Here is a 27,684-nt window from a genome sequence, read left to right as displayed (position 1 = left end):
TCATAAATAGTGACTGGCGTAGTGTAGCATTCTACCTGACCTTGCAGCCAAATGTGGTAGATTGACTTCTGCAGGATGCATTAATTCTCCAAGCGCTCACGGATGTGAGACCATTCCCTGATTCGAGCAAAATGTTGACTTTGCAACGGCCCTTTTCAATCAGAGGAGAAATTGACCGCATTTCGCACGTTAATTACCAGTGTCAGGGATCACGGCTGCACTTCGCCTTCACCCACAGGCCCCATTCCAACTCTTTTCACTCGCACGCCCCGACCCCTCGTGCACCCCTGCTGCTCCTCCTCAGCTGATCGATAACCTGCCCTGATGAGTGGAGACTCCCTGTCACCAGCTCCTCAGCCAATGGAAATCAATAAAAAACAATACCCATCTACATCCATGAGCTCAGAGCCCATTTGTTGTTGTTTGTTGTTTTGTGTGTGTACGTGTGTGTGTGTGTGTGTGTGTGTGTTTTTTTTCCTGTTTACCAGTGGCGGGTGCTATTCTATCAAAATGCTCGCAAGCAGCGAGGAAAAAGTTTGAGGAAGATTGGGGGAAACAAGAGCAAATATGGAGCATCTGTTGGGGAGAGTTCAGTGCACAGATGGCAACGATTTTGTTCCCATTGGTATTTCAACTCTAGTATCTTGGTGCATTCGACCGTCCGAGATATGTATCAACAGTGAAATAGCATTAAAGAGGAAATCTTCCGCCTTTTGACCCCTGTACTTTCACAGTCTGAACAGTCACTTATTTAAATCCAAATACATGAAAGTTATCATCGGCTCTGGCTACGAGAATAACCTCCTTTTTGCTGCCACAGCCATCCCTCGCTCATCCATATAGTCTAATTTAACATTCATATGCTGGTGCTTGAGCAGTGTGTATCTCGGTAATATGCTCTCTAGCTTGTTTGTGTCAGTAAATATGTGCTCACTTTCAGGGAGATGGTCTAATCCATACTCAGCTGTTAGCGGCTGATATGTTTGTCGTGTATTAAATATTTGGTGGGTTTCCCTGCCTTTGCTATGATATCCATAGCTCCGATCTACTGGTGGAGATTTAGGTACCAGGAATGCGTCTGTGTTTGAATTACATAATCTGGTGCATGGTGTTGAAGAGTGTTTGGCATGCTCATATGTCATTGCGCTCCCACTCATGCAAAAACACAAACAGGAAAAGCTTTGTTTCAGGCAATTTAAAGGGCGACACAATATGTTCTATATAATGCGCTGAGGAAAAATAAAGAATAGATAAATGAGCCAGCGCTGTATGTACTGTAGCAAGTGTCTGTGGAGCTTACTGAGGAGAAATGCTTGTCATCCTCTTTCTTTCTTTACCACGGACCGGGCCTTTCATATGACACAAAGATCATCTGAAAAAGCACACTATAGCACATTTATTTATGCTATGCAGCAACACAGTAACTCCCAAAAATATAGGACAAACACAATCCAAGAATAGATGACGTTTCATAGCCTAAGCTCATTCCTTTGATTCTCGCCAAGGCTGCCTCGCTGCTAAATCCAATGAAAATGTGATTTATTCTCCCCTTCCCTTTTTTAATTTATTTCACAAGTGTCATACCAGACAAGTTGTCTCAGAGCTTGGTCAGCTTTAAGCAAAGGTACCGGGATGAAAATCAACTCGCATGGAATAGTTAGTGATGGGGAGGGAGGGAGGGAGGGGGGATAAATAGTTTGAAAACATCAATGACTACACCTCCCCAGCGTTGAAATGGTCAGGCTGACCCGCAGAGACAAACCAGGCAGTCATTATCTCCTGAGACCAGAGTCAGGCTTTTTTTTTCTCCCCTTAGACTGTGTCGGATTCACATCAATTTAATACGCTACCGCTGGCGCTCACATAGCATCCCCGTTTCTTCTGGACAGATTTGAAGACTAATCTCATACTTTAGGCCTAATACAATTAAATGGTATTGAACCGATGTGTCGTTCCATACATCAGTTCCCATCCAGTGAGTGATGGAGCCCGCTGCTCGCCGCAGGCCCGGGAGAGACATATGAGCTGGGGTGAAAAGGTTTGATTGTGGCTCGGGGTGGGGGCCAAACAATGAATCTTGCGGTGCTCCAGTGTAAGAGACCCAACACTGTTACAGAACATGTATATATATTACATTAATCTGCTGGTAACAATCTTATATTTTCACGTCTGCTGGAGTCATTTCAGCAGGACTGATGTCGCTGAATCATATGGTGAAACCTTATAAACCTCCCAGTGTCTCATAAAGCATGCAGTGGCTTAACAACAGAGATCCAACAGTGTTTTGTATTATGCAGTCGGGTTTAAAAGGCGAGGACCATAGCATGTTTATGGGCCTATAGACGTGCACTGTCAGTGTCAGGACAGATAGGAGTAGTGGGGTTAAGAGGAGACAGGCACAGAGAGGCTTTTTGATAGATAGACAAGCTACAGGTATTACTGATCTCATTTTGACTTGCCACTCTATCAACTGTTCTGTCGAAATAATAGAAAGCAAATGTCACAATGCACTGATTTATAACTGATAACATCAGCCCCGATGAGCTTCATTCTTTTGAGTGTTGTCGGTAAGGTGTTGCTTTTAAGGTTGTGTTCCCCAAGTAGCTCAGGTGGGAGTGTATTCTTCTATATCCTGAGTTTGATTGATTTGACCTTGTGTTCACCTCAGTATCAAAAAAGCTATTCATAGATGACCATCCGTAGTTGTTTGAAAGATTTAAAAATATGACTTCGAGACTGCAAAAGTGGTCTAAGTCTGTTTTCAAGGTCTGGCCATAGGTCCAGCAGGTGATTTTCAGCCGTTGGCAACGCCACGCACAGACCCTCCATCATTTTGTGCCTGCTGTCAGTGAGAGGCCGCACACTGTGCCCTGACAAGACAGAGAACATTCATAAAGTTCCTGCAAACGTCTCAGCAACCTTGACAGAACGCAGTGCTTTTTTTTTTTTTTGTGAGTGCATATATGTGTGTGCGTGTGCACGTTTTATCTCCAAAATTATCTCCAGAGGCAGGCGTTGAGAGGAGTTCCGCTGTTCACAAGTAGCCTAAGAGCACCTGCCACATTCACGGCGCAAAGACGTCAATAAATCTGGCCACTAATGTACCGCAGAATCTTCCTCTCTCACTCACTCGCTCTTCCTCTGCCTCTAATATTAATGAAAGGCAGCTCAAAGCTGCCATGGGCAAAGATAGAAACATGTTCTTTCCACTATGCTAACATGAATAAGGTTATAGCTTCTTCCTTATTCTGAGTGGAATTGGAAAAGAGTACACTTGGCTAGCAAAGGTTTATTGCAGAGCCATGTGGAAGCATTAGCCAAGTGAGAGGCAGGAATTAATGACTTTATCCATTCAGGATGGTTATTATTGAAAGCCGAGCCAATGAACATCCCAGCTCCCGGCAAGCAATTTTGGGCTAAATGATTAAAAGCTGTAATGAAGAGAAATAGTCCATATAGCGGTTGAATAATAATGAGCAAAACCAGTATGAAAATATACTTTTTCACTTCTCCCACCCAGTACGAGGAGTTACAAATGGGTTTACAGCACATGAAACCTTGAGGCTATTTTTAGATTCCGCCTTTGCCTGCAACTCAGCAGTTGTAGCAATGAAAGAAACTCTCTATTCTGTATTCTTCCCCCAGAAGAAATTGTGATAATGAGGCTTCACCAGTGACCATGTGCCCATTAATACTTGATGCATCTGAACACTCTCACACAGACACACACACACACAGTCAAAGAGTCACACCCAGTCTCTTAAAATACTATACACAACACGCACATATGAGGAAAAAAATCTCAAAGTTTTCATGTGCTGTGTAAGATGTTGTATAGTGTGTGTGTGTGTGTGTGTTGCTCATTTCCCACTACTCCCATCTCTCTCTTTAAGAAGGAGCGTCATATCATCAGGGAGCGTGCGTGTGTGTGTGTCTTGATATACTTGGCCTATATCCTGTTGTGATAGTCACATGACTTTCCTGAGACAGCAGTCATTTGTTACTGTCCTTTTAATCATGCTAATGCAACCTCTCTCTCTCTCTCTCTCTCTCCCTCTCTCTCTCTTTGTGCTCAAGGTAGCTGACCAAACTCTCTCACACACACACACATACACATATAGGCACACACACTCACATGCACAGAGACATTAAAGAAAGAAGAAGAAGAGAGAGAATGGAGGGCCAAAATCCCCTTAGGCATATGACTATCTTAAGTGGAGAATTCTATAACTCTATAACTCTTTGCACGCCTGTGGCCACGCTTTACACGCAGTCGTACACATATTCATATAAAGAGACGCACACGTTCATGCACGCAAACACAAGAAGAACAGAAAACGGGAGATGCTATAGTAGTGAATCAAATTAAGTGGTAATTTTGTAGCATCAGAAAGCTGCAACTGTCTTTTCCTGACTCCTTTTTTTTTTTTTTTTTTTCTCGAGTGCTGCACTTTATTAGTATTCCACTCAGACGTTACTCCGCTTTCTTCTTCTTCTTCTCTCCTGCTCCCTCCCATAGCTTCTCTCTCTCCTCCTGGGAGCTGAGCCCAGTGCATGTTAAGTGATAGGGCTTCAGAGTCTTACAGGCAGGGGGTGTGGGTGCCACATAGCATGCTGTGTAGGAGCCGTGTAGCAGGGGGATGAGAGAAGGGGGGGCTTTTTGTAAATCCACCCACCTGTGTAAAAAAAAAAAGATCAATCTCATGAATTTGCCAATAGGGAGTCATTGGCCGATCAGCAGAGACAGAAGGAGATAATGAGAGAAATGGGGGGGGAAGGGGGGGCAACAGGAGAGGAGGTGGTGGTGGTGATGGAGGGGGGGTGACTACAGGGATGAAACATTCAAAAGGTACTGAAGGAAGAAAAAAAAATTGAAGAAAGACTGAGCGAGCATGAGAGAGCAGAACAGTGAAAACAAAAGAGCAGGTGAGCCTTGATGGACAGAGTTGCCATGAAAGAGAGAATGCGAACATCAGTGTCTGCTCAGATAGGAAAGAGTGGAGGCAGGGAGGGAGGGAGAAGAGAAGAGAGACACGGGCCGTGTTTTTTTTTGGTTTTTTTTTTCTCCCACCCTTTCACGCTTTGTGTCCCCCGTCTGAAAGCCAGCAGCCCGTTTTGGTGGCAGTGGAGCAGGATACATGTTTGCGGTTCTTTTTGTCAAGCGTGAGCAGGTCCCGGTGAGGTAGTGACAAGAGAGGTGGCAACTGAAAAAAAAAAAAAAAAGTGCCTGTCCTAAATTCAAGGCCTGGTACAGCCTGAGGGTGGTCCCTGAACTACCAGGCAGTGTGGTATGTAAATGTCATAGGACTCAACAGAGCGAGAGGCTGTCTTTCTCTGTTCGTTTGACAGGACATGGCAGGTCGTGGGGTGCATCTCTCGGGCGTGTTGGTGTCAACACGGACCCATTGGGTTTTACATACGAGAGTGGGGGTCACACTTAAATACAATTCAGGTAAGGTAATGCAAAAGAATTCACAATATAGAATCAAATCTAACTGATAGCACTTTATACTGTAATAGAACTACAGTGTGTGGCCAAAGGTATGTGGACACAGCTGGTTATGGGCTTGGGAAATGGCTTTTGTCTCTAGGCTACGGTCACTCGAACATACATTGTGTGCATGTATGTATGAAAGAAGCAGAATTGGCATCATTGGATACAGGAGCTCAAATGGAAACCCTTACAGAGGCCAGCCCATGTTTTTTGAAAATGTTGTTCAAATTTTGTTTGTTGCTGGTCTGTGAAACAGAAGTCCAGTGCGACTAAAAGCTGCCATGCATGAGTTTTTATTACAGCTGAGCTCCCATGTCCCAGGTCCCACCCATTACCAGCCAAACAAATAGAAAGAAGGAAAGTCATAAACTGAGCCTGAGGCCTACTCAACCTAACACTAGTATGCTTATACAATAACATTTTAGACAACGGTGTCTTGAATAAGCATGACAATGACCAAAGTGAGGTCGCTGAAGAAATGGCTTTTCGGAGTTTGGTGTGGTAGACTTCAGTTGACCTGCACGGAGCCCTGACTTCAACACCATCAAACCTCCTTTGAGATGAGCTGGCACACTGACAGTGGTGCCCAGCATTTGTGTCCGACCTCACAAATCCCTGCGGTTATTAAAAGACCTCCCCCGAAAGAGTGGAGGCTGTTATAGTCGTATATTCATGCCAGTAGTTTTGGAATAAGATGCTTATCAATCACATATGAGTGCCCGCATACTTTGGGCAATGCAGTGTATTTACCAACAGTGCAGTTTGACTAATCATCGGCTCTCATTGTGGAAAGTACGTCTTGCTCTTTGTTGAAGTTTAGCATTTACAGAGGGTAAGCTGTGCCGTGACAAATCTTACCGCGGTATTCTCCACATTCGACATGGCCGAACAGGAAGGGGAACACAAACAGGAACTCTCCTAAATCCACCTCCCATGTCCACCAACAATTGTGTGAATAAAGCTGACACTATTCAGCTGGAGTCTGAATAAGTATGCAGCGTGTGTGACCTTAAAGAGGGGAGGTTTGGAGAATCGCAGCATAAGGAGAAGAAAGTGAATAATTCTTTAAAGTGTAGCCTGGGGCACATTAGCATGTGCACTAGCTATAGCGGCAGCGCGTGGCTGTTTTTTTTTTTTTTTTTTTTTTTTCCTACAGCGCTTTTAGCACACCCCGTTTGTCAGAGGGAGGCATCATCCTTTATCGGCACATTTCATGTTTCCCAGAGGACTCTGTGAAGCGGGTGATATTATTGAGGAGCGCTGAGCCTTATTAAATTCCCAAGCATATTACCAGTCTCTCTCTCTCTCTCTCTCTCTCTCTCACATGCACTTGCATCTCTCACGCACTCCCTCTACCAGTCACTGATTATGTTTCTCTCTCTCTTAATTTGCTTGCACACGCCACTGTAGCTCAATGAGGCCCCCCAACCCCCCTCCATTTCCTCTCTCAAGAGGAAACAAAGGAAGTAAATACATATTATTACTTTTTTTTTTGAAATGATGCCCATCAGGTACTAACACAGTATGCCCTTCCATAGCGCTACCCCCTATATGACTCACTCACTACCTCGCTGCCTATTCTACAGTGTAGCCTCATCTGCTCTGCACAATTCTTGGTGATTTCTTTTCATCAAAGGACAGAGACAATGCTAATCTTTCAACCAGTGAGCTGGATAGAAAGCAAATTCTCTGTCAGCTTTGCTAGGATTAAGTTGGGAGTCGTCAAAAGGTTTTTTTTTTTTTTTCTCCAATGCTGTGCATAAAAAGTAATAAACCCAGTACTATTAGTTTAATATCAGTTTAATACAACTATAGCCTCTTTCTTGAAAGCCTTGTCCATGATAAGAGTTTTAACGGGGCCCCGAAATGAGAAATGAGTTCGGGTCAACATGACAAGAGAACACAGGCGTAGGTGCTGTGAGGGTGATAATGAGGATGATGTGTGCATACGTCTTCATCGCCCCCTGTAACGAAGCAGAAACTTCCACAGCTCTTTGTTTCCTCATATACTGTTTGCTCGGGCCAGGGGAAGGCGTGTGACCGTGCAGCAGGCGTATTTATCAAACATGGCTTTTGCCATTTTTCTTTTTTTTAAATTTTTTTTTATGATGCTGACACGCATGGTGATGCCGCTGTCTCCCTTGCTGCAAAGGGGAGGCCTATTTACATATGACCTTGCACGCAGCAATTGGCGGAACGGGGATGCGCGGAGTTTTATTTTGCTGGAATGATGTGCTTTTAGCTTGGATGTGACAGCAGAATATGAATATGAAAATATGAAAAGAGCAGTTGAGTCAGCGCGGGTCATGATATTCATGAGGATTAGACATAATGTGTTTACTAGTTTGGTTGCCAACCGTACTGTATATTACGTCAGTGGGCTACACAGTATGTGTGGGCTGCCGACTGTTAAAATGTACCTACATGTCACTCATTTTACATATAGCTCACATGTTGTTCTCTCGGTTCAAATGGCAACCTGTCACTCGATACCAAGATGGCTGTGAGATCCTTTCCCGCCAATATTGGGAAAATAATAACTCACTTGGGCACAATTCACGATTCCATGTGGCTTTGTGTATGTACACACACAGGAGAGCTAGTAAACAGTGATGTGAGTCAGTGTTGAAGGTGTGCATCTGGGGGATAGCATGCATATGCAACCAGAGGCCCTTGAGGAATACCACTCTCCGTGAACCGTGGCATAACACTCTGTCTGTATCCGTCATACATAAGCCACAGTGCATTCACTCAGAGAAAAAGGAGAGATACATAGGTTTTAAGAACTTCATCATTGTTACGTCTGAGTGTGTGTGTGTGTTTGTAAGACGGGGCTGTCAAGACTTGCTTGATGCTATGAAAATTTGATGCGGAAAATATCCTGTCGGCGCTGCATTTTTAATAGGGACCACGCAGATGCAGGAATCATCATCGGCTCGCACCCTCTAGCCCTCGGTACCACGTCACGCACAGCACTCAAATGACTTTGCACCTCTGGGCCGAACTTGCCCGCTTCAGGTACTTCAATCATTTGTAGAAAAGTTCTATTTGTCTCTTAAAACACCCTTTCTGAGCACCGACAGCTAATAGGAAGCATCACGGAATACACAAGCACTCACGGGTCAGGCTATTGGTGTCTGGTGTATGTCTTTCTGTTCTCTATTCTCTTTTAGGAAAATGTGTCTGGCCTTTGGGGCTTTATTGCCCTAATCTGCAGTCCGGCCTGCACTTCTCCCACTGGTGATTGATATTTGGAGACATCGGTGAGACGAAAACAGTTTGAGTTCTGACGCTCATGAAAGACCCATCAGCTCCGTCGTCGATCAATGTGAATAAATATTTCCCACAACCCAGAAGCATTAGAATCAAGGGCGGCGGCGGTGGTGGTGGTGGGAGGGGCAGACGGAGGAAAGAGGAAAAATCAATTGGTCGAGAGCTTTGCTAAAAAGGGGGTGGTGGTGGGGGACTAGAGGGGGTAGAGGTGGGGGGGAAATAGGCCTGTCAAGCTGGGTGAATAATGAACTATGTTTTCTGTGCTTCAAAGGCAAAGGAGAAAAGGCACGGTAAAGTCACGTTACACACTCGGTGTCACCTAATGTCAAATTAACTTTAGTATCATAAGAGAGATAAGGTAAAGAATGGTGGGATGAGGAGAATATCAGGCTTGTGGACTTATCAAGTATTTATTTACCATCCTCAAGTGTCTCTTTAAGGTGCAATCAGTTATATTTGCACAAAACATCAGTAGGGGGTTTTGAGTATTGCTGATCAATGCCAGATTAGTGCTGTGTTAAACTTTTGGCTGCTGAGGAATTAAAGCATAGACAGGCTAAGTCGGCTTTGTGTACGTGCTGGAACTCGACCCTTCCAGCCTTCAACCAAACGCCCTCTAAACATAGCCACTCACCAGTGCAGCATTTCAAAAGGGGTGCTTCAGTTTCTTCCAATTACCCCAATTGCTAACGACATATAATGTTGCTAATGTAATCCACACAAGCTATGCTAGCCACATGAGCTAACGGTTAATGTTTGCTTCACATCACATCACAACATCATCACTCACATTTCTCAAACATCAAATGGTTCTCTCACTGCAATGAAACAGAAACATGCGCTAGCTTTAACTGCTAGCTTAACTGCTGTGATGTCAGTGGGTGCTTTGTGGCTACAGTACATCTCAGATGTTTCGCCCCAGTCTATTCCTTAAAGTTAAGTATCAGGAACTTAACACTTGTAGCTGTAAAGATTTTAATTGAATTTGCATTTTGAAATTTTGCTCAAAAAAGGAGAATGATTTTTTTTTTTTTTTAATGCTGTTGTAGTTCCACACAACTTCCACTAGATGTTACTAAAGAGTCCTATTGTACTGAGACTCACCTTTAAGGTAAAAGTGAGTGAACACATAAAAAATAGTGGACATAGAAATAGCGTTAGCTATAATAGAAATAAACAGCTAAAAACGACACTGTCTGCCACACACTGAACAGCTGTAGCTGAAAAGTGACTTCAACTCCACTACAGTGATGGCATTTCTGTCCTATATCCTACAATTTTCAGTCAACATAAGAGAAGATGAGAGCCCATATTCCCTAGTTACTGCCCACCTGTCCAAACTTCACTCACCCACGATATGAATCTCTGTCTCCCTGTCTATCTCCCTCACTCACTCTTGTTATTTTGATAGGGGATCCATTTGGGTTAAATTGACTCATTTTGTCAGTGGGAATCAGAGCAGGGAAACTGAAGAGGGAGAAACGGGCAAGGCTGCTGCTGCTTTGATCCCTCCGACAGACAGCGTGAAAAGTGCATTTCATAAAGGATGTTCGCCTGTGATGAGCCCTCCAGAGTGACAAATTGGGCCCCTGGTGCTTTAAATAATACACTGTGTATGGCTCCAGCCATGGCGCTCTAGTTCTATATTGCTAAACTGGCCTGTTAAGAAGGGTGTATGTTGTGGGTTGAAACTGGGCGGGGGGGTTGGTTAGTGACACAAATCCAGAGCCGATTTCTCTTCCAATCATCTCCCTTTCTTGTTCATCTGTGTGATACATGCGAATGTTAATGGGAAACTTGCTTTGAAGTGTCCACTTGCATTCAAATCTAGATTTGGTGCTTCAAGGATAGGAAGCGACTTTTGAGTGATGACTGAAAAGAGCCTTGTTGTCTCCCTGTGGCGTTTGTTGCTGGAAACAGAATCATGCACTGATGAATGTTTAAGATGTGGCTTGCCACTGTCGCTGACACCCCCTTTAGCTGGTGGAGCAAAAGCAAGGAGGAGAGGGTGGTGGGAATGTTCAGTCTGCATAATTTGACCCAACATGCAAAACCTCTTAGGGATGGGGAGGGGAACGTGGGTAGCGCACTCGCAGCTTGTGTTGACACATGGATGCATACAAACACACATGGGCAACACAGAAAAATGAAACTTGATTAATGTATGACACATTTCAAATCAAAAGTGTGAATAAAGTGTCACTAGCTCACATTCATCAGAAATGCTCTTAGTAATCCTCCTCATCCTACGAATGTTCATTTGCAGATGGTCGTCCTTGCACCACGCAGCAGATCTCCCCACCAGACATATATACTGTACACCACCTCCTCTCTCTTGCGAATGCATCCCATTATGGAGGAATCAGCAGAAAAAATCTGGAGGTGGCGTGACCCACCGTTGAGTCTCAAGTCGAAGATACAGCATGTATAAGGAAGGCAACAGAACACTGCCTCACTGCAGCAGCAAATCCAATGTACTACTCCGTGAGGGAACAGACTGCGGCCTATCTGCTAGATAGTCTATAATCCAGGACACCTTGGCGTTATCAGGCTGTATCGCTCTGAGCTTCTGCCTGAGCAGGAGTGGCTGGATAGTGTTTAAGGCACTCAAGATTCAAAGATTCTCACCGAGGTCCTGAGCCTCTCCTGGTGGAAACAAGCCCCAGTATACACAGACATTTTATATCGAGACATGTTTTGTACATATGAGTGGTATTCAATGTGAACTGACCAAGACTCCTGGCGGAGGGTGAGGCCTTCCTGCTGTCACCAATGCCTTAGCTTCCCATCTTAAACACTCAAACGCTGTGGGAGATTTTACACAGCGGAGGCACCCTGGTTAGACTCAAGGATACATTAAAGAGGCGCGGGAGAACCTATTTGCTGACTGGCACATCCTTTTAGCACTTTCATCAGGGGCTGCACTGTGCAGAGCCATTTGATGCAGTTTGTTTTTAACCTTCCCAGCAGGTGTTCTATCTGTCCTGAAGGGAAAATTCTCTAAAACCTTTCTGATCGCTTGTTTGGTTTCCCTCGCCGTTACACTGTAAAACGGTTTCCAAGAGTGCTGGCACATCCTGATATCTTCATAATTACGCCTGTAAGTTCAAAACCATCAAGGCAGAAATGACAAATGACCAAAACTACAAATAAAAGACCTAGGTAAACAGTTAAAGATGACTTTTTTTTCTTTAGTTTTAGCAGTGGATGCAAGGCCACCGCAACAGGTGTCCACAGTGCAACAACTGTAGATCATTATGATATATTTGGTCCTAAATTGTAAATGAGCAGGTCGTTATTTTCGTGTGCAAAATGTTCACAACTCCCACAACATTAAACACAAAATTAAACTTAAAGAAAAGGTTGAATTTGCTAAGAAAGGGGAATAATTTCTTCACCCATATCAACAGAACTTGATCAACTGAATTTCCCTCAGAGTTGAGTTTTTCAGCGATAGAACACAAAAGTCCACCAGGCTCTGTGAACCTGCTGAAACACCAGAAAACCAATCCCCTCTGGAAAACATAGGCTCCGGATAATTTGCCTTTTTCTGCCCTGGAGTGGAGCTCCCAGTGCCTGTTTATGAGCCTACATGCTGTAAAACTGAAAGCCTCTCCCTTGAGGTCAGCATAATTACCCTCCACCACATTTCCACCACCAGCTTTCCATTAAGGTCGTGACTCACTATGCCCAGCTCAGGCCGGACTAGGATGTGCTAGCAGCTGAGAGCTAATTGCTATACTCAGAATGACAAGCATGGTGGATAGTAGGTGTTATTTGGCTGACTCACAAGCCAACTAGCTAGCCTGCCACTGCTATCGACTTACAGCGAGTGGAACCTTTGTTTTAGACATAAGGTGCTGAGAGAGTACATTTTATACTGGCAGGTGATTACTGGGGTTCTTTTATTTTGAAATAATAATGCATTCATTGCATGAGCACATTTTCTGCTATGTAGGCCATAGTAAATCAGATCTGGTGAGCAGGACACAATGGGAGTCTGATGCAAATTTGCTGCCAGTGTTATATGAGTGTTATATGAGTAGTATAATACTTTTTTGTCATAGCATCATAGCTCATGTGCTGCAGGGCTGAACACGCGCTGAACATGACGTATGTCCTGTGCAGTCACCGTTCATTTTAACTATATCAAATTAAACAGTTGCTATCTTTTTTTTTTTTTTTTAAATTACTCCATGTTTGAAACTGTACCCCTCAAACAATCGTTATGTCTCTCCCCACGTAGACCTCCAGTCCACCCATACAAGCCTGTGATTTAGATGTTTTCTCTTATTAGTACGATCGGTAAAAAGCACAAATCACAGGCTTTTTTTTCTGTCTTTTTTTTTTTATTTTAGGGAGGATTTAATTGAAATTGTATTTTGACAAATAACCATTTAATGGTGTAAAACAGGCTATTGTGTGAGTGCGCCTGGGAGTGTGCGATAAGAGTAACAGTGGAGGAGAAGCAATGACACTTCTTTTTCTAAAGACTGGAGAGAGAGAGAGAGAGAGAGACTGAGGGATGGTGTGTATGTGTGTGAGAGAGGAGGAATTTAGAGGAGTAATAAACAATAAAAACACATTTTGTTGGTACTTATTTAACCCCTTGCTCACACGCTCACAGTAGCTCAGCAAGCCCTACCATTTTCTTACACACCCATCACCCTTTCATCTGTATTCTGTGTTTTGTCTTATCAAATAATACTGTGTGCTTGTCTTCTTGTTCGTGGCTGGGAATGCAGAGTGTCGACACGCACAAGCTTCTCACACACACACACAGACACACACACAGACACACACAGACCCACACACACACACTACACGGTTAATGTAAGGTTTTGCTCCAGCAGTGTCTGTATGGAAATGTGAAAATGAGCTGAACCTGCCATATTGTTTTATCGGTTGCTAGCAGTGTTGCATGTGTGCACCATAGCAGAGCAGCTAAAGCTAATCCTTACGGGGCTTCCAGAGAATTTTGTATAAGCTCAGAGTGCCATGTGGAGGAAAACACACACAAACGTGTGCGTGTGTGTGTGGGGGTAGGGGTGTGTCGGAGGGTGGGGGCATAAAGTACTTTATTTCATACTGTAATTGGGTATTTTTTCAAGCATAACATATACAAAGATGTGAATTGTAGCTTGTAAAGGTGATTAGAAGTGTTATGCTTGAAGGATAATATGAAATCCTGATGAGAAAATCCCTTTGTTTTAAGATTTTGTGGATTTCTTTTTTTTTTTTTTTAGTTAGGTGTTTCACGAGTCTTGTGTGCGAAGCAGGAAGCCAGAGCCATCATTCTTATTAGCAGAGTGGATGAGTCACTCTGCCTCTCTCCTCTTCACATCACCCTGCTGTTGTTCCACTTATAGATGAGGTTAGGGGTCAGAAGTGCTCTCAGGACACGGCCCAGGGTGTCTGCATTTATGCACCTGAGAGAGAGAGAGAGAGAGAGAAAATCTGCTTCCTGGAAACACGACAACCACCTGCTGTGTGGCGCGAGGAGCTTCGTCCGCCCGCGCCTGCACGCGTGCATGTCCGCGAACGTGCGCATGCAAGATGAATGAGGGAGCACGGCACGAGGGGGGGGACAGTTTATTTATGGGGGTCTTCGGCTTTTGAGTGCTGACTGTTCAAATGGGCCGAGAGAGGCAGGGACCCAGAGAGAGAGAGAGGGGAGGGAGAGTGCAAGCTGCATTTGATAATTGGCTGAGAGATCGTCACCAGAATGAAATTATGCTAGTTAATCTCTCTTCAATTAATTACCTCAGGAGCAGGCCGCAGTACATTCATTATTCCAGAAAGAGTATTGACCCTGCTGAGAGGGAAAAGCAGCCATATCGTACCCATAATGCACTGTTAGCGTTTGAGCACCCGGAGGAATGAAAAGGAAGTGATGTCATCTACCTAAAAAAAAAAATTTCCTTATAAGTACTGGATGACCTCATGTGTATTTTTTCCTTATGCCAGCTCTTTGTTCCACGCAGAGGTTGGGCATCTCAAAAAGCGAGGCAAAAGGAGGTGACAGCTCATTACAAAACTCCGTCGAGGGCTGTGTATATTTTTCCCCTCACTCACCCGCTCGCTCGCTCACCCGCTCGCCTCCCCTCTCCAGTTTTCTCTGCACCCGTCCTGCACCTCTCAAGGCATGGCAGGGGGTTCCAGATTATTCCCTTAGTTGCCCTTGCCAAGGCAGTAAATACTTCAAGAAGCTCAGAGAGGCAGAGAATACATCACCTGCTGCCACTTTCAGCAGCATTCCTCCATTCCACCTGCCGCTAAAGCAAAAAAAAAAAAAAAAAAAAAAGTTACTGCTACAGGGAAATATGTTGGTTATGAAGAAGGGCAAATGTGGGTCAAGTAGGCTCAGGAACAGGGTGAGATTTTTAAGTATAAATAGTCATTTCTTATGTGCAGAGGAGTAATTAAGAGGGACGGAAAATTCCTTCTTTTCTCCTCTTTCGATTAAATTGGCCCCCCGCTTGCGAGATCTTAACTGGACTAATGGGGGTTACATGTTTGAGGTTTGGATTTAACTTGCTGTGCCACTGAGGGAAAAAATTCTCCACTGCTGACGTTAATGCCATCAATTAATGCCGTTGCTCGCGGTGCGCACCATGACTTGCACGTTTTGCGAAAGGTCATCGCTCTCCAGGACTTCCCCTTGTGTTCTCATTTTGCCCCGCACCACTGCGAGTCTTTCTCTCCTCCATCCCTCCTTAATTGTCTGGCAAACATCTCAGCAAGAGAAAGACAAATATCGCTTTTTCCTGTGGATATTGTTCTGTCTGAGCTCGCCGCCACGGCCTTAATAATTTAGCACCTATTCTTTTTCTCGCCGCTGCTTTCTCCCTCACCTTACTTCCTTCTCTCGGGCCATTCTCCCTCTTTCTTTCTTCTTCTTCTTTTTCTCTTTCTCTCCATCTCATTCCCCCACAGCCACCTTTACTTGTGTGTGTGTGTGTGTATTCAGTGGCATTGAGTGTCTGTCTGCTTGTCTGTCTTTGATGCAGAGGACCTCTCAGCTGCGAGGCAATGCCACAGGGGCCCTAAAAAGCGAGACAGCCAAACACAGGGAGACTCGCTCTTACACCATAATTTGTCGGCAAGTTTCACCTAATTAAATGGGACCTTATTAGAGGCGAGAATGAGGAGAAAGGAGAAAGGGAGAAGCAAGAAAGACGACTGCAGAGCAACTGCAGTGAGAACGCAAGCTCTCTTTGGTGTTGTTTTCCATCTGCGTTTCATCCTGATTTTACTCTTTTCTTTTTTTTTCGCTGCTGTCTCCTTGTACTACTTTTCATTTGTCTCCTTTCTTTCTCCTCTCACTCTCCTATTTTCTCATGAAGGCCTGAGTATTTCCAACAGCTGTTTTCTTTTTTTCTCTTTCCCAAGATAAATATTTCATTTTCTCTCCCTCAGCCACACGGAGTAATCTGTGTGACACCCAGCAGTGTACACTGTCATCTTCACGCTGATTGCTCCGCCGTGAGAAATAGATCTGTCTGTACAGGGAGGTCTTTGATGAGGGGTGCAAGGCAATCACAAGCGCATTTCAAAGCTAGACTCGCTCTTCTCACACAGGCGCCCTCTCTCGTGCCTCTTTTCTTTTTTTTTTTTTTTTTTTGCCCATGCCTTGAAAAACTTTCTTTTCCCTTGTCTTGATCAAATATAAGATGTTCTACTCTGGCTTCAAATTGGAACCATGTGGATGGGTGTAAATGACATTTAGAGGTTAAAGTGTTGTTTTCAGCTTTCTTAATGTGGGGAATGTGATGGAAGTAGATTAGATTGAGTTAGCTGAGAGGTTAGTGGTGCCTAACCTTTTCCTGGACACAAGGGTTTATTGTTAGAGAGATAATTTGAAACCTTAAAACGGGCTAAATTGAGGTTTTTACATTGATAGGTTAATGTGTGCCAGAGTGAGAAGACGCAGACTGACCTGGCAGCGCATGAGACCAGGAGTTATTTACAGCACAGAACGTCTTCTGTTATCAAAGTTCAGCTCATATCATCACTCTTTCTCCCCCTGTACTCTCCCTCTGTCCTGTCTTCCTCTCCTCTCTCCTCCTTCTGTCTTTGTGAATGTCCTCAATTCTTTCTCCTCTCCTCCTGTCTTCCCGGCTCTCCTCTCCACTGCTCTCTTTGGCAGTGTGTTTGGCCTGTGACGGCCCAGAGGCAGCCATGCTGTCTTCTCCACTCAATCTGCTCTTTCTCTTCTCCCAGGCCCTGACCCTGCTATACTCAGCACACACACTCTCCCTCCTCTCTCTCCATCTCTTTCTCCTATATTTTCTTTCTGTCCATCCCTCCCTCTCTACATCATCTCTGCCTTCATCCTCTCCTCCATGCCCTCCCCCTCCCTCTCTGCTCCGACCCCTATCCGCTGCCCGGCCAACTGCAGCGTCTGTCAAAGACGGTGTCAACACATACACAAGAATCCGTGCAGGCACATCACCTCTGTTTTGTTTCCTCCTCCCTCTCAGACGTTCTCTCTTTCTTCCTTTTTTTTTTTTTCCTCCAACTCTCTGTCCTTCTCCGCCACTCCCTCCATCTCTTCCTCCGAACGCCTCAGCTGTTTGGATTGAATCCGCCGGCCGGAAAAGAGAGGGCAAAAGGTCACGGAGCTTCAGTCTCTGTAGCAGTGGTTCATAGCGAAATATAGAGAGAGGAAGGAGAGGAAGGAGAGGAAGGAGTGGCGGTGCGGGGGACGATACAGCTCAAAAGTGAAAGAGATGGTGACGTAGATGGATGCGGACTGGCAAGTGCACTCGCTGACATGCTACAGTGAAAACACTGTGTGCAGCACCGTGACACAAACAAACATACTGAACTGTAATTGCCCAGAAATGCCCCCGCAACAGACATTAGCGTGCATATGCCCTGAAGCTTTGACAGCCTAACTCTCCGTTTTTTTATTTTTTCCTACCGCTGTAACATCTTAGCGAGGGCTAAAGACACCGCATCGAATTGCCACTGTACCCCGGCAGCGGAGGTTCTTTGAAATATCCCACAGTGTAAGCTAGTCAGCTGATAGGGTGGCTGACTAAAGCCAGCTAAGAAAAGCCACAGCTCAAGTAGTGCAACCACTGTCCCACTTTCAGGCTGCTTTCTTGCACAAATGAAGAAAGATAGTCCTCACTATACAGACAAGCCCAATCAGCAAATACACAAATATCTGGGAGCTCTGCTGCACTGTGGCGTCTCCACTGCAGCGGCACACCACTTTCTGTGTCCATATCTCAGCCAAAGCTGCCGCTCGTTCCGTTCTGCCAATCACTCCCTGATCCACCATCACCGCCCGCCCCTCCCTTCGCTCTTCTTCCGGAAGCCTCTTTTGAGTAAATGTAAAAGAGGGCTAATGGCTGTTATGAGCAGACTAGCCCCCGCTCGGCCGAAAGCTCTTCTCCTCCAGCGACGTGGCACCGGCCCATGGCACCCAGCCTGTGTCACCGTTTCCTGGCTCTGGATCCCCAAATAACAAAGCCTGAGTCCCCTGCAGCGATTTGATGGGGGGCATAACCTGGGATGGAGAGGCTGCCTTGTTGGGTTCTCAGTGTTGCATCGAGGCTTTTTTAACACAGCAGAGTGACCCACTTGTATTGTGTTATGTTGTGGCTGATAGCGAGGGCTTGTGGGATGTTTGTGAATATGTAACAAAAGCCTGCTGCTGTGCTGTGCGTGCTCTAAGGGGTTGAGGATATTTTCTACGTCCTGATTTCTGAACTGGGCCTTTAAAGGGCCCTTTATACATATATGTATGAGTATTTTTTTTTTTTTTTAAGCTGCATTGTAATGTTTCAGCTTTAATTCTACAGAAACGCTATCAGATTTAAATTAAGTAAAGTTTGACTCAAACGAAGCAGTGTTTACAAGGTACTAAAATAATCTGTTGATGTTGAGTGGAGATTAAAATTAATTTAGCATCACCCACAGCTACTCCTGAGTCTGCAGGTTAAAATACTAGTCCAGGCTGAAGCGTGGACAGATGGATTTAAGTGGTTTTAAAGTACTCATATTGATGGCCCAACCTCAGAGGGAGGTGACACTTTTTAAGAGAGGAAGAGAAAAAAAAAAACAACAGAGCATTTTTTGCTTTGGTTTTGCAACCCAATTTATTAGCTCAGTGGGGAACGTCTTCATTTTGAGCAAGCCTGCAGAGTCAGTGGACCATGGCTGGGAAATAATCAGCCTCCTTCCAGAGCACACAACACACAGAGCGCCGGCTAACTACCTCAGCACCTCGCCGTGCAGGGCAGCGGAGATGTGGCGCTGAAGGCTGGCTGCTCTTCCCCATGAGAGCTGGAGGAAGCAAGAGGTCCTCCCTGCTGATTTTTTTTTTTTTCTGTACTAGTTTGTCTGAATGGGACTGGGGTTGGGGGCAATTGGATTCAAGTTCAGGAGCAGGGCACCGGGGCCTCGAGAGAAAGAGAGCCGCTGTTGCATTGTGGGTAGCCTGATGGCTCAATCTTAGTGCAAATGAGCAAGGCAATCAGCACCTGATATCTGCTTTGTCTCTGAGATGTCTGTGTTTGCAGAGGTGCGACAGAGGAAAAAAGGAGGGAAAGGGAGACAAAGAGGTTTCTTTTCTCGCCATGCCCGTGATCCATCAGCATTTTCATCACATCGCAGCTGGCATGTTAACTGTTTGTGAATGCCATTTCATCTCTCAATTCTCTTTTATTTTCCTGCCTTTCTTCTCATTTATTTAGCTATTTACAATTCATTAAACAGAACTACTCAGCTGTTTGGGCTCACTAATGACAAAAAAAAAGTTATTTGATTTTTCTATCGAGTGGCAGCTACTCCCCGAGGCATTGGCTATACATTGAGTGGCAAATCATCAGTTGATGCTTTACAAAGGTAATTTGTGACACAAAAATGGATTCCACAAGGTATTTAGCAGAAATCAGATGTCTAGCAGCACAGGAATGGCACTCTCGAAGTAATATCGAATGTTTTCGCTCAGAGGCAATTCGTAGTGAAACGAGTGATTCTTTTGCTGATTAAAAAACACAAATCAGTCGCAGGACTTCAGAGGACTCTCATTTTGTTTTCCCTGTCTCCTCTTTCTTTGCTGTCCTTGTCTCAGCTGCATTGTCTCCTCAGTCATGTGTCTGCTCTGCATAACACTTTTTTGGTGCTGTTGTCAACGTGACTTTCAGTTACAGTTTCGATGCTGCTCAAGGTCTCTCATACAGTATATATATATACAGATATTTTAAGTGCAAAAATATAAAAGAGTGATTTCTGTTCTATTTTTTTCTTTTACAGGAGAAAAAGAGCATTAAAAGTAAGCCATGGTCCAAACTCTTGTTTTTGTTTTTATTTTTTTTTACTATGGGCAAAGGCATGCTTGGCTTGGTTTGCACTCACCCTCGCTTTCTGCTTGATTTTGGTTTTCCATCAGGTCATGAATAAATTACATCTAACATAGCATCTCTATAACACTGGCACTGTTATTAACGCTGGCACTGTGTAATGTCTAAGCATTCGGTCCAAGCTGTGGAGTAGACTCCTCTTTTTCCCGCTTCACAGTTTTTGAGCTAATTCCTCTCAGCTTTGGGTCTATTTTTTTTGGCTGTCTTTGGGATAATTATCTTTCAAATGTCTGACAGTAGTCACCGGCAGTAGGGTATCTGTCAAACCTGTTGTCCTGATGTAGCATTGTAAGCACATAATTTGCTTTCCACAATAATACAGTAGACGTAGTTAATCTAAGGCCAGCGCCCATCGAGGTAATTGGTTAAGACCCCTATTAGTGGATTTAAGAGGATATCAGGGCGCTAGAGCCACGCAAAGCTATTAAGCTACTTAGATTAGAATGTGATTGCCGTCTGTCAATCACCAGATAAGGAAATAGGGTGTTGTTGGTGCTCCCATCTCACAAACATACTCACCCACGCACATCACAGACGCGCACAAGACAGACGGCCTAATTGTGCAACTTCAATTTTAGAAGAGACTGACCTCGTACCTACTCTCTCCATCGCTGCTCCCCTCCCCCACCCCCCCTCCCTCCCTCAGCACAAACACGTTTTTGAAGCATGACATTATTTCAACTCTGACTCACGCCACTGTTTTTGAGTTTGGAGGCTGTTGTCGTAGCCAGTGGAGTCTCTTCTTTTCATCGTTGCTTTTCTGTTCCCCGTTGCTGTCATGTGGTATGGGTTCTGCATGAAAACAAATTTTATCCGTACAAAGCTTAATTAACTATCCGCTGGTGATAAAATTCAGATTCCTACATTAGCTGTGACAGTAGGTGCCTGGGAACCATTGTGACCAGTTTTTATTTATTTATTTATTTATTTTAACCTTCTCCATTCACATTCAGATGCGGTGATGACCTCATTAGGGAGAAAATTCAGATTCACGCATCTAATGAAGGAATTCATAACAGCCAAATCATGTAACATATACCACAACAAACACTTAGCGTTAGGAACTTTTTAGTCAAGAATGTTAGTTTATCATGAAATATCCCATTTTAGTGACACAAATAGTATCACTTACTGTTGTTTGTCTCTTTTCCCCCTCCTCTAGACTCCCGGCCCTTGCCTGACGTAGCCATGACTGGCAAGTGCACTCGGGAATGCGACGAGTACGGCCACTCGGACTCCTGCTGGATGCCTGTGCGCACGTCGCCCGAGCGACGGCCATCCAAGTCAACCACCAACCCCCAACAACCAAAGCTTTCCACTTTCATGAGCGGCAGCGGTAGCGGCAGCAGCAGCGCCGAGCAGCCCGGCAGCCAAGAGACCCTCGCCATGGCCGCCATGGCCAACGGAGACCCCACCGCCGCTCACATGATGGGCGACCGCAATCGCAACCTGCTCAACAAGAAGATGGCCTCCTCCTCCTCCTCCTATGAGGCCTTCGGTTCGCCTTCCTACGGCTCGCCAGGAGGCGGGGAGGAGGCACTGGGCCACCCCACCGAGGAGATCCCTCTGGCACCTACTGGGGAGTACAAGCCCACATCCTGTGGCACTCTGACGCGACGGGAGGTCTACCTGTGAGCTTGGAGGGTTAGACACTCCTGCTGTGCCACGACATATGGCATTAAAATACAACACTGAGCATAGCTGCTTACCCACCACCGTTACAGCTCTAGAAGCTTTTAGCCACCCTTGTTCTGTGCAAGGTAGGACTAAAACTTTCTCCAAAGACTTTTAACAACAGCTCCTTAATGAAAAATCCAAGTGGATAGATGAACATAAATCCATTTTTAAAGTGCTAATTCCGGCCATGACCTGGCAGAAAGGAGGAGGAGGAAGAACTGTTGTGGCCACTGATTGGACTTGGGATGAGGCTGTTCTACTGGCGAGTCGGGCTCTTGGGACACGATCTGCTGCCTGACAGTCAATCTGTACAATAATCAACTCATTTTACATATACAGTACATGCATGCATTACCCCCTATCCCCCATGAAGGCCCCCGTTCCCTGAAGAAGACACTATATATAAGAGACCATTTCTTTTTCTGTTTGTGTTTTTTCTAGAAACAAAGCTGTACATGTGGACTATTTTGACTTCAAAGTGTGTCTGGTTTTGCCTTTTTTTTTAATTTCAGACCAGAGCAACACTCTGGCCGTGTCTGTGGCTGCAACAATACAATGGTCTCTATCATGCTGAGCTGTCCATGGACTCTACCATCATGACTGTTTGTGATAGAAGTTGCTCAATAGCAGAATAAAACTGGACTGTATTCAATTCCTACAAGGACGGAAAAGACTAAGCTTTAAATACTCAGCCCAGAAAACAACATTTATTTGAGTCCTCTCTTGAAACGGATGGAAATGCGAGCCAATGGAATTTGCTGCAACAAACCCATGGTTCAGACTACATCCAACTGGTACACTATGACGTACATGCCATGGCTGATTCTAACTTTCCAGTGTGTACGCTCAAGTCACTCATTGTACATAAGCATTGGACCACGGCAACGACGCTAACCGCTCTCATTCCCCTTTTTTGTCTCGCCACCTTCCCTCAGTCTCTCGTTCTTTGTCTTTGATTGGCGACATTGAGACCAAAACCCTCTTTAAGAGATGCAAGATCTTAGAGCCATGACCTATCACCGCTATGGCTGGGAAAGCATGTGTGTACATTGGTCGTGCGTATTTTGGATCACCTCGGTGGGATGCTACCGTTTCTATCAATACTTACCCTGTTTTGTCCTCAAACACACACACGCAGACACACACATAGACGGATGCAGAAAAGCAGATTCATTCGACTGAGGCCACTGGCACTGCTGTACTGACTGGTAATCTTGGGTAAGCACAGTGTATGGCATGCCGAGATTAAAATTATGGAGGTGCAATTGAAATTGTACGTGTGTATGGGCCAGATATGCAGTATATAGTATGTGTGTATAGGCCATATTTAGTGTATACCGTAGATGTACACCAATAATAGGCTTAGAAAGGCGTAAACATGGCCAAGCTGGTCCTAAAACAGCTCTAAGGACAGCTTTTTACTGTTACTCCTTTTTTTGTGTGTGTGATAGACTGAGCAATAAATATCATAATGTACATGTGACCAACCAGCATCAACTTCTTTTTCACTTCTTCTCAAGCCTTCAAGGTGACATTAACCCACACATGGCTGTCCTAAAGTCCTTTTAGCACTAGTAGATGTTGCTTTTCCATAGTACGTGGTGATGGCATCTTTGAGCACGAATGTAAGAATCAGCTCAATGGAGAACAATCAAAAAGCAACGTCGGAACGAGCAGATACCAGGAGATTGTTTTTTTTTGTTTGTTTTTGGTTTTTTTGAGAAAAAAAATGGTGTCAAAGTGAAACCAAAGCTTCGCGAGCAGGATGAAGCATTCCCCCATTTACACACAAAAATAGCTTTCTGGGAGAACTTTGCTTTAAGTACACATTACATGAAGAATTTTTTAAATGAAGGATTGAGCTTGAACGATAACAATGTGATGTCTCAACACAACATCCATTCCATCCTCAGAGCTGGCGCTTAATGACCACTTACACACATACATAACTATGTTGAGATGTTGTGCCTCCTTGTCTACAGTGATTTTTCTTTTTCTGTTTCGCAGCTACTGAGGCGTAAAATCTCATGACTGTAATAAAGCAAAAGAATATCAGATGCAATGGAACTTTTTGTATGTTAGCAAAACCCCTTTGGTTTAACCGGAGCTGCTTTTTCAGTAATCCGGCAATCTATAGTCTGTAAGTACTACTCGTTGTTCGAAAGAAAGTGCTCCTATACTTATCAACTGTATACATAAATATTTACTTTTTACTGCACGTTTAATGGGAACTTACTTCACTTACTGAGAAGGAAGAAGAAAAAAAAACTGTAAAACAAAATGTACAAAAAAATGTTATCTCTGTAAACATGGAAATCCACCTTGTTGCTTGCTTTCGTTATACCTAAAGAAACATTAGCCATGTATTAGCCAACTTAGTACATCAATTAAGACTCTACATACCATTGATTTGTTTTCTTTTTTATACTTGATTTCATTGTTGTCTTTCATATCACCACACAAACCCACATCTTTCATATCTTTCATTTATATCAACTTTACACCATGAAATCTTTGCTAATTTTTCTTTAATCTCCACCCTGTATTTTTCTTTTTAATCCCATACATTAATTTGTTACACAATAACAGTCAAAACCGTGGAAATGATCATGACAATGTACTATGTGTTTTACTTTTTTCTTTATCTGGTGCCACTTTGTATATTTAGAGTGCTTCTGAAAAAAGAAAAAAAAACTAAAAAAAAAAAAAAAAAAAAAAAATACTAGAGTGAATGCAAATATGCAATTGTGCCTTTTTATACCAATTGGTATGATTTAATGTTGGTTTGGAATGGTGCATAACAATGACATGCTTACAAAAGTAGATGGGGTGGCATTTAAGAACGGACTGAAAAACATTTGCATATCTTAGATGAAATCCCATGATGTCAAAAGCTACTCGGAGGACGACCAGTCAAATGTCAGTAAGCCTATAGGTCTAATATTCAAATGGCTGTTGTTCACTGGGTTCAATTATCTTGTTGAAATATCCATTCCTAGCATAGTGCATTACCGAATGAGTAAGTAAAGTTGCTTGTTGGTAGTAATAATAATGATATAATGGATTTTTTTGTCGTGTTCCACTCATGTACATGTATGACATCAGAGGTCAGGTAACCTTCTTTGTGCATGAAACAAGCTCTAGGACTGAATATAAAAGCATAGAAAGGAAGGGGGGGGGGGGGGGGGGGTTGAAAAAAAAATGCTTGGAGACATTTGACTGCTCAGAGTTGAGGGAGCCTAGAGATAAAAATGCTAATGTGATGGTTTACTAGGAGGAGTGGAAGTTGGGGGGGGGGGGGCTGCAAGGGAGAGTTGCTGACAGAACACACACCTCAGGATGTGCCAAGCAACACAACAACAACACTCACACATGCGTTTTTACAGTATATGCATATCAGCGGATGATGAAACCCTGTCCCACGAATGAGCGGGCGACGACGTTTGCTTGCGTTTGATTCTGCAAGGTGATGCTTTGAATTTCAAGATCAGTTGAAGCGAAAACAAAGACTCTGTAGCGTGAACCTCAGACAAAAAGAGGTAATGAAAGAAAATATGCCATATATTGGCACTTACACCGAATACAATGCACACTAGTTCATATCTGAGCACTGATAGACTCAGTAATTTTTTTCTTCTCTGATATTGACTGAGATAAATGCTACAGAAATCTGGATGATTGCAGATGGTATTACGTTGTCATTTTTTTTCTCTCAACATTTGACAGAACATGAAGTACACAACACCTGCCATCAAAATGTCTGTATCTTGTTGCTGCCCGAGGTGTGTGTTCAGTCTGTGCTCACCTCTATTCGTATAGCATTCACAGTGTGTAATGAGATTTGTAATATTAACCATTACTATTTGTCCTGCGACTTGGATGTTGATATAGAAATTGAGGAACAAATTTATCATCGTTTAATATGAGTCACTATGCACGCAGCTTAGCTGAACATGGCAAAGTGTATTGAACGCAAGTCCACTTCTATTTATGAGATATTTTACATAATTTAATTTGCTTTTGTACAGGTTTGTGTAAATAAATTGCTTGTCATTTTTGTCTCTGCAGAAATTAAAATATAACATGTTAAAACAAATTCTATCCTTGAAGTGTATTTGGTTTAATTGTTTTCATGTGTATGTTTATTATTTTTTATTTTATTTTTTGAAATTAAAATTAGTCATTTAAGAAATTTAAAGAGCAACACCATAATACAATAAAGCTCTTATCAAAACGGTAATTCAAACAACTCCAACAACTCTAATTATTTGTTCTTTTAAAGTCACTGCGGGTGATTTCCACTTAAACATTAACTACACAGTTCAAGTAATTTAAATAAGGGTGAATATTAAATTCTTGTAAATATGAAAACACTGTATTCCAGCCAATTGACAGGCGGCATTTATCTTGTAGTGTTAACCAGACATTACAAACAGTGTAATAATGCACTTTTATTTCAAAAGAAAAAATCTAACATGAAGTAAACTTACTATATGCTAGGACATTAATCTATAAAATCCACGTAAGTATTATTTAAAGCTGCATTAATTGATTTTTGTCCACGTGGGGGCAAAGATAGGACAAATTATTACATTGTGAGGTAGCTATCGCTAACGTGTTAGCAAACAGTCTCCACCTAGCCGACGCAGAGCAACAGTAGCATTCATCTGGAGTCCTGCTTCTGTGCACCTGATGAATGTAAATCCAGTATTAACTCAATTTACAGCTCTGTTTTAGTCTCCACCAACCCTTGTGAAAAATATTTGACCTTTTTTTGTGTCACTTCTTGTTCACAACCTGGTTGCTAACTTCTTGTCGGCTGGTTTTTCGCTAACAGGCAGGGTACAGTGGGTGTCATCAGAGCTTGTTTGCTAGCTGCATGTAATTTGTGTAATAACTTGTGGTTAATATGATCATTTGAGCATTGATAATGTAAAAAAGAATAATAATTATACCAGCTTTAAATGACAAAGCAGTGTAATAGGATTATGAAATATATTTCAGGATAAAATAAAGATTTTCAGTGGGGACCATATTCTTAGAGAAAAATAACAAACTCAGTTGAGGAACATGTGGTTAGCTGTTACACATCATTTATTGCATCAAGCCAGTAAGTGACATTGATGTGGAGCAATCAGTACTCATTCAAAAACTAACATCTGCCCTGTTCCAATAACCATGTCAGCTGTACATATGCACACATGTGTGCATATATCCATATGTATTTGAGTGTGTGTCTCATCTTGACTGTATGTCTGGGTTGATTTACGAGGCGATTACGGTCTAGGTGATTAGAGATCCATTCTACTCCATTCCCTATTCTCTGATTAACAGCATTCCGCAGCCTCTCCTACACCCTCAAACCGCTAATGGCGTCTTAATAGAAAACTACAAATTACATCTCCAAAGTTCAATCATTTGGAGAATGTTTTCTTCTAAGCTGTCACAGGAATATTAGAGGGCAAACAGTTACAACACGTCACATGGGCTGAAAGAAACTTTAACAGCTGTTTAGAGCAGAATTTGGTGATAACTTTCTATGGGTTCATCACTATATGAGCGTTACTTTCAAATTACACATGGTCATTTGAGCATTAATAATGTAAATATATATATATATATATATATATATATATATATATATATTAATTAGTGCGACTTTAATTGACAAGCCAATGTAATAGGATCATAAAATATATTTCAGGTTAGAATAAAGATTTTCAGTGGCGCAAAATAAGGATCATATTCATGTTGTGTCATATCATTATCCACATATTAACAGAAAAACATTGTTTTTCCACAAGGCTAGGAAGTTTTATTTGTGTACAGTTTCAACTGGAGATTCAAAAGTAAGACAATTAT

At 43.2% G+C, this 27,684-nt stretch overlaps 1 protein-coding gene across 5 annotated transcripts in view; it reads left to right on the top strand.

Annotated features, from left to right (window-relative positions):
* The window catches only part of pcdh7b (protocadherin 7b), a 107,533-nt gene extending 81,615 nt beyond the window's left edge, over positions 1 to 25,918 (top strand). For 2 of the 5 annotated variants that reach the window (XM_071459171.1, XM_071459170.1), the window contains exon 3: positions 21,308 to 25,918. In XM_071459171.1, coding sequence (XP_071315272.1) covers positions 21,308 to 21,780 — 473 coding nt within the window. In that variant the 3' untranslated portion in view covers positions 21,781 to 25,918. Of the gene's footprint in view, positions 1 to 20,038; positions 20,058 to 21,307 lie in introns of all 5 variants that reach the window. The other 3 variants (XM_071459172.1, XM_071459173.1, XM_071459174.1) reach the window with 3 other exon arrangements.
* Positions 25,919 to 27,684: the final 1,766 nt, after the last annotated feature.

Source organism: Trachinotus anak, unplaced genomic scaffold (assembly GCF_046630095.1).
Source record: "Trachinotus anak isolate AG129_WGS33_773 ecotype Australia unplaced genomic scaffold, CSIRO_AGI_Tana_v1 ptg000023l, whole genome shotgun sequence".
In the NCBI taxonomy this organism is placed as follows: domain Eukaryota; kingdom Metazoa; phylum Chordata; class Actinopteri; order Carangiformes; family Carangidae; genus Trachinotus; species Trachinotus anak.
This window is presented reverse-complemented; position numbering and strand designations above follow the sequence as displayed.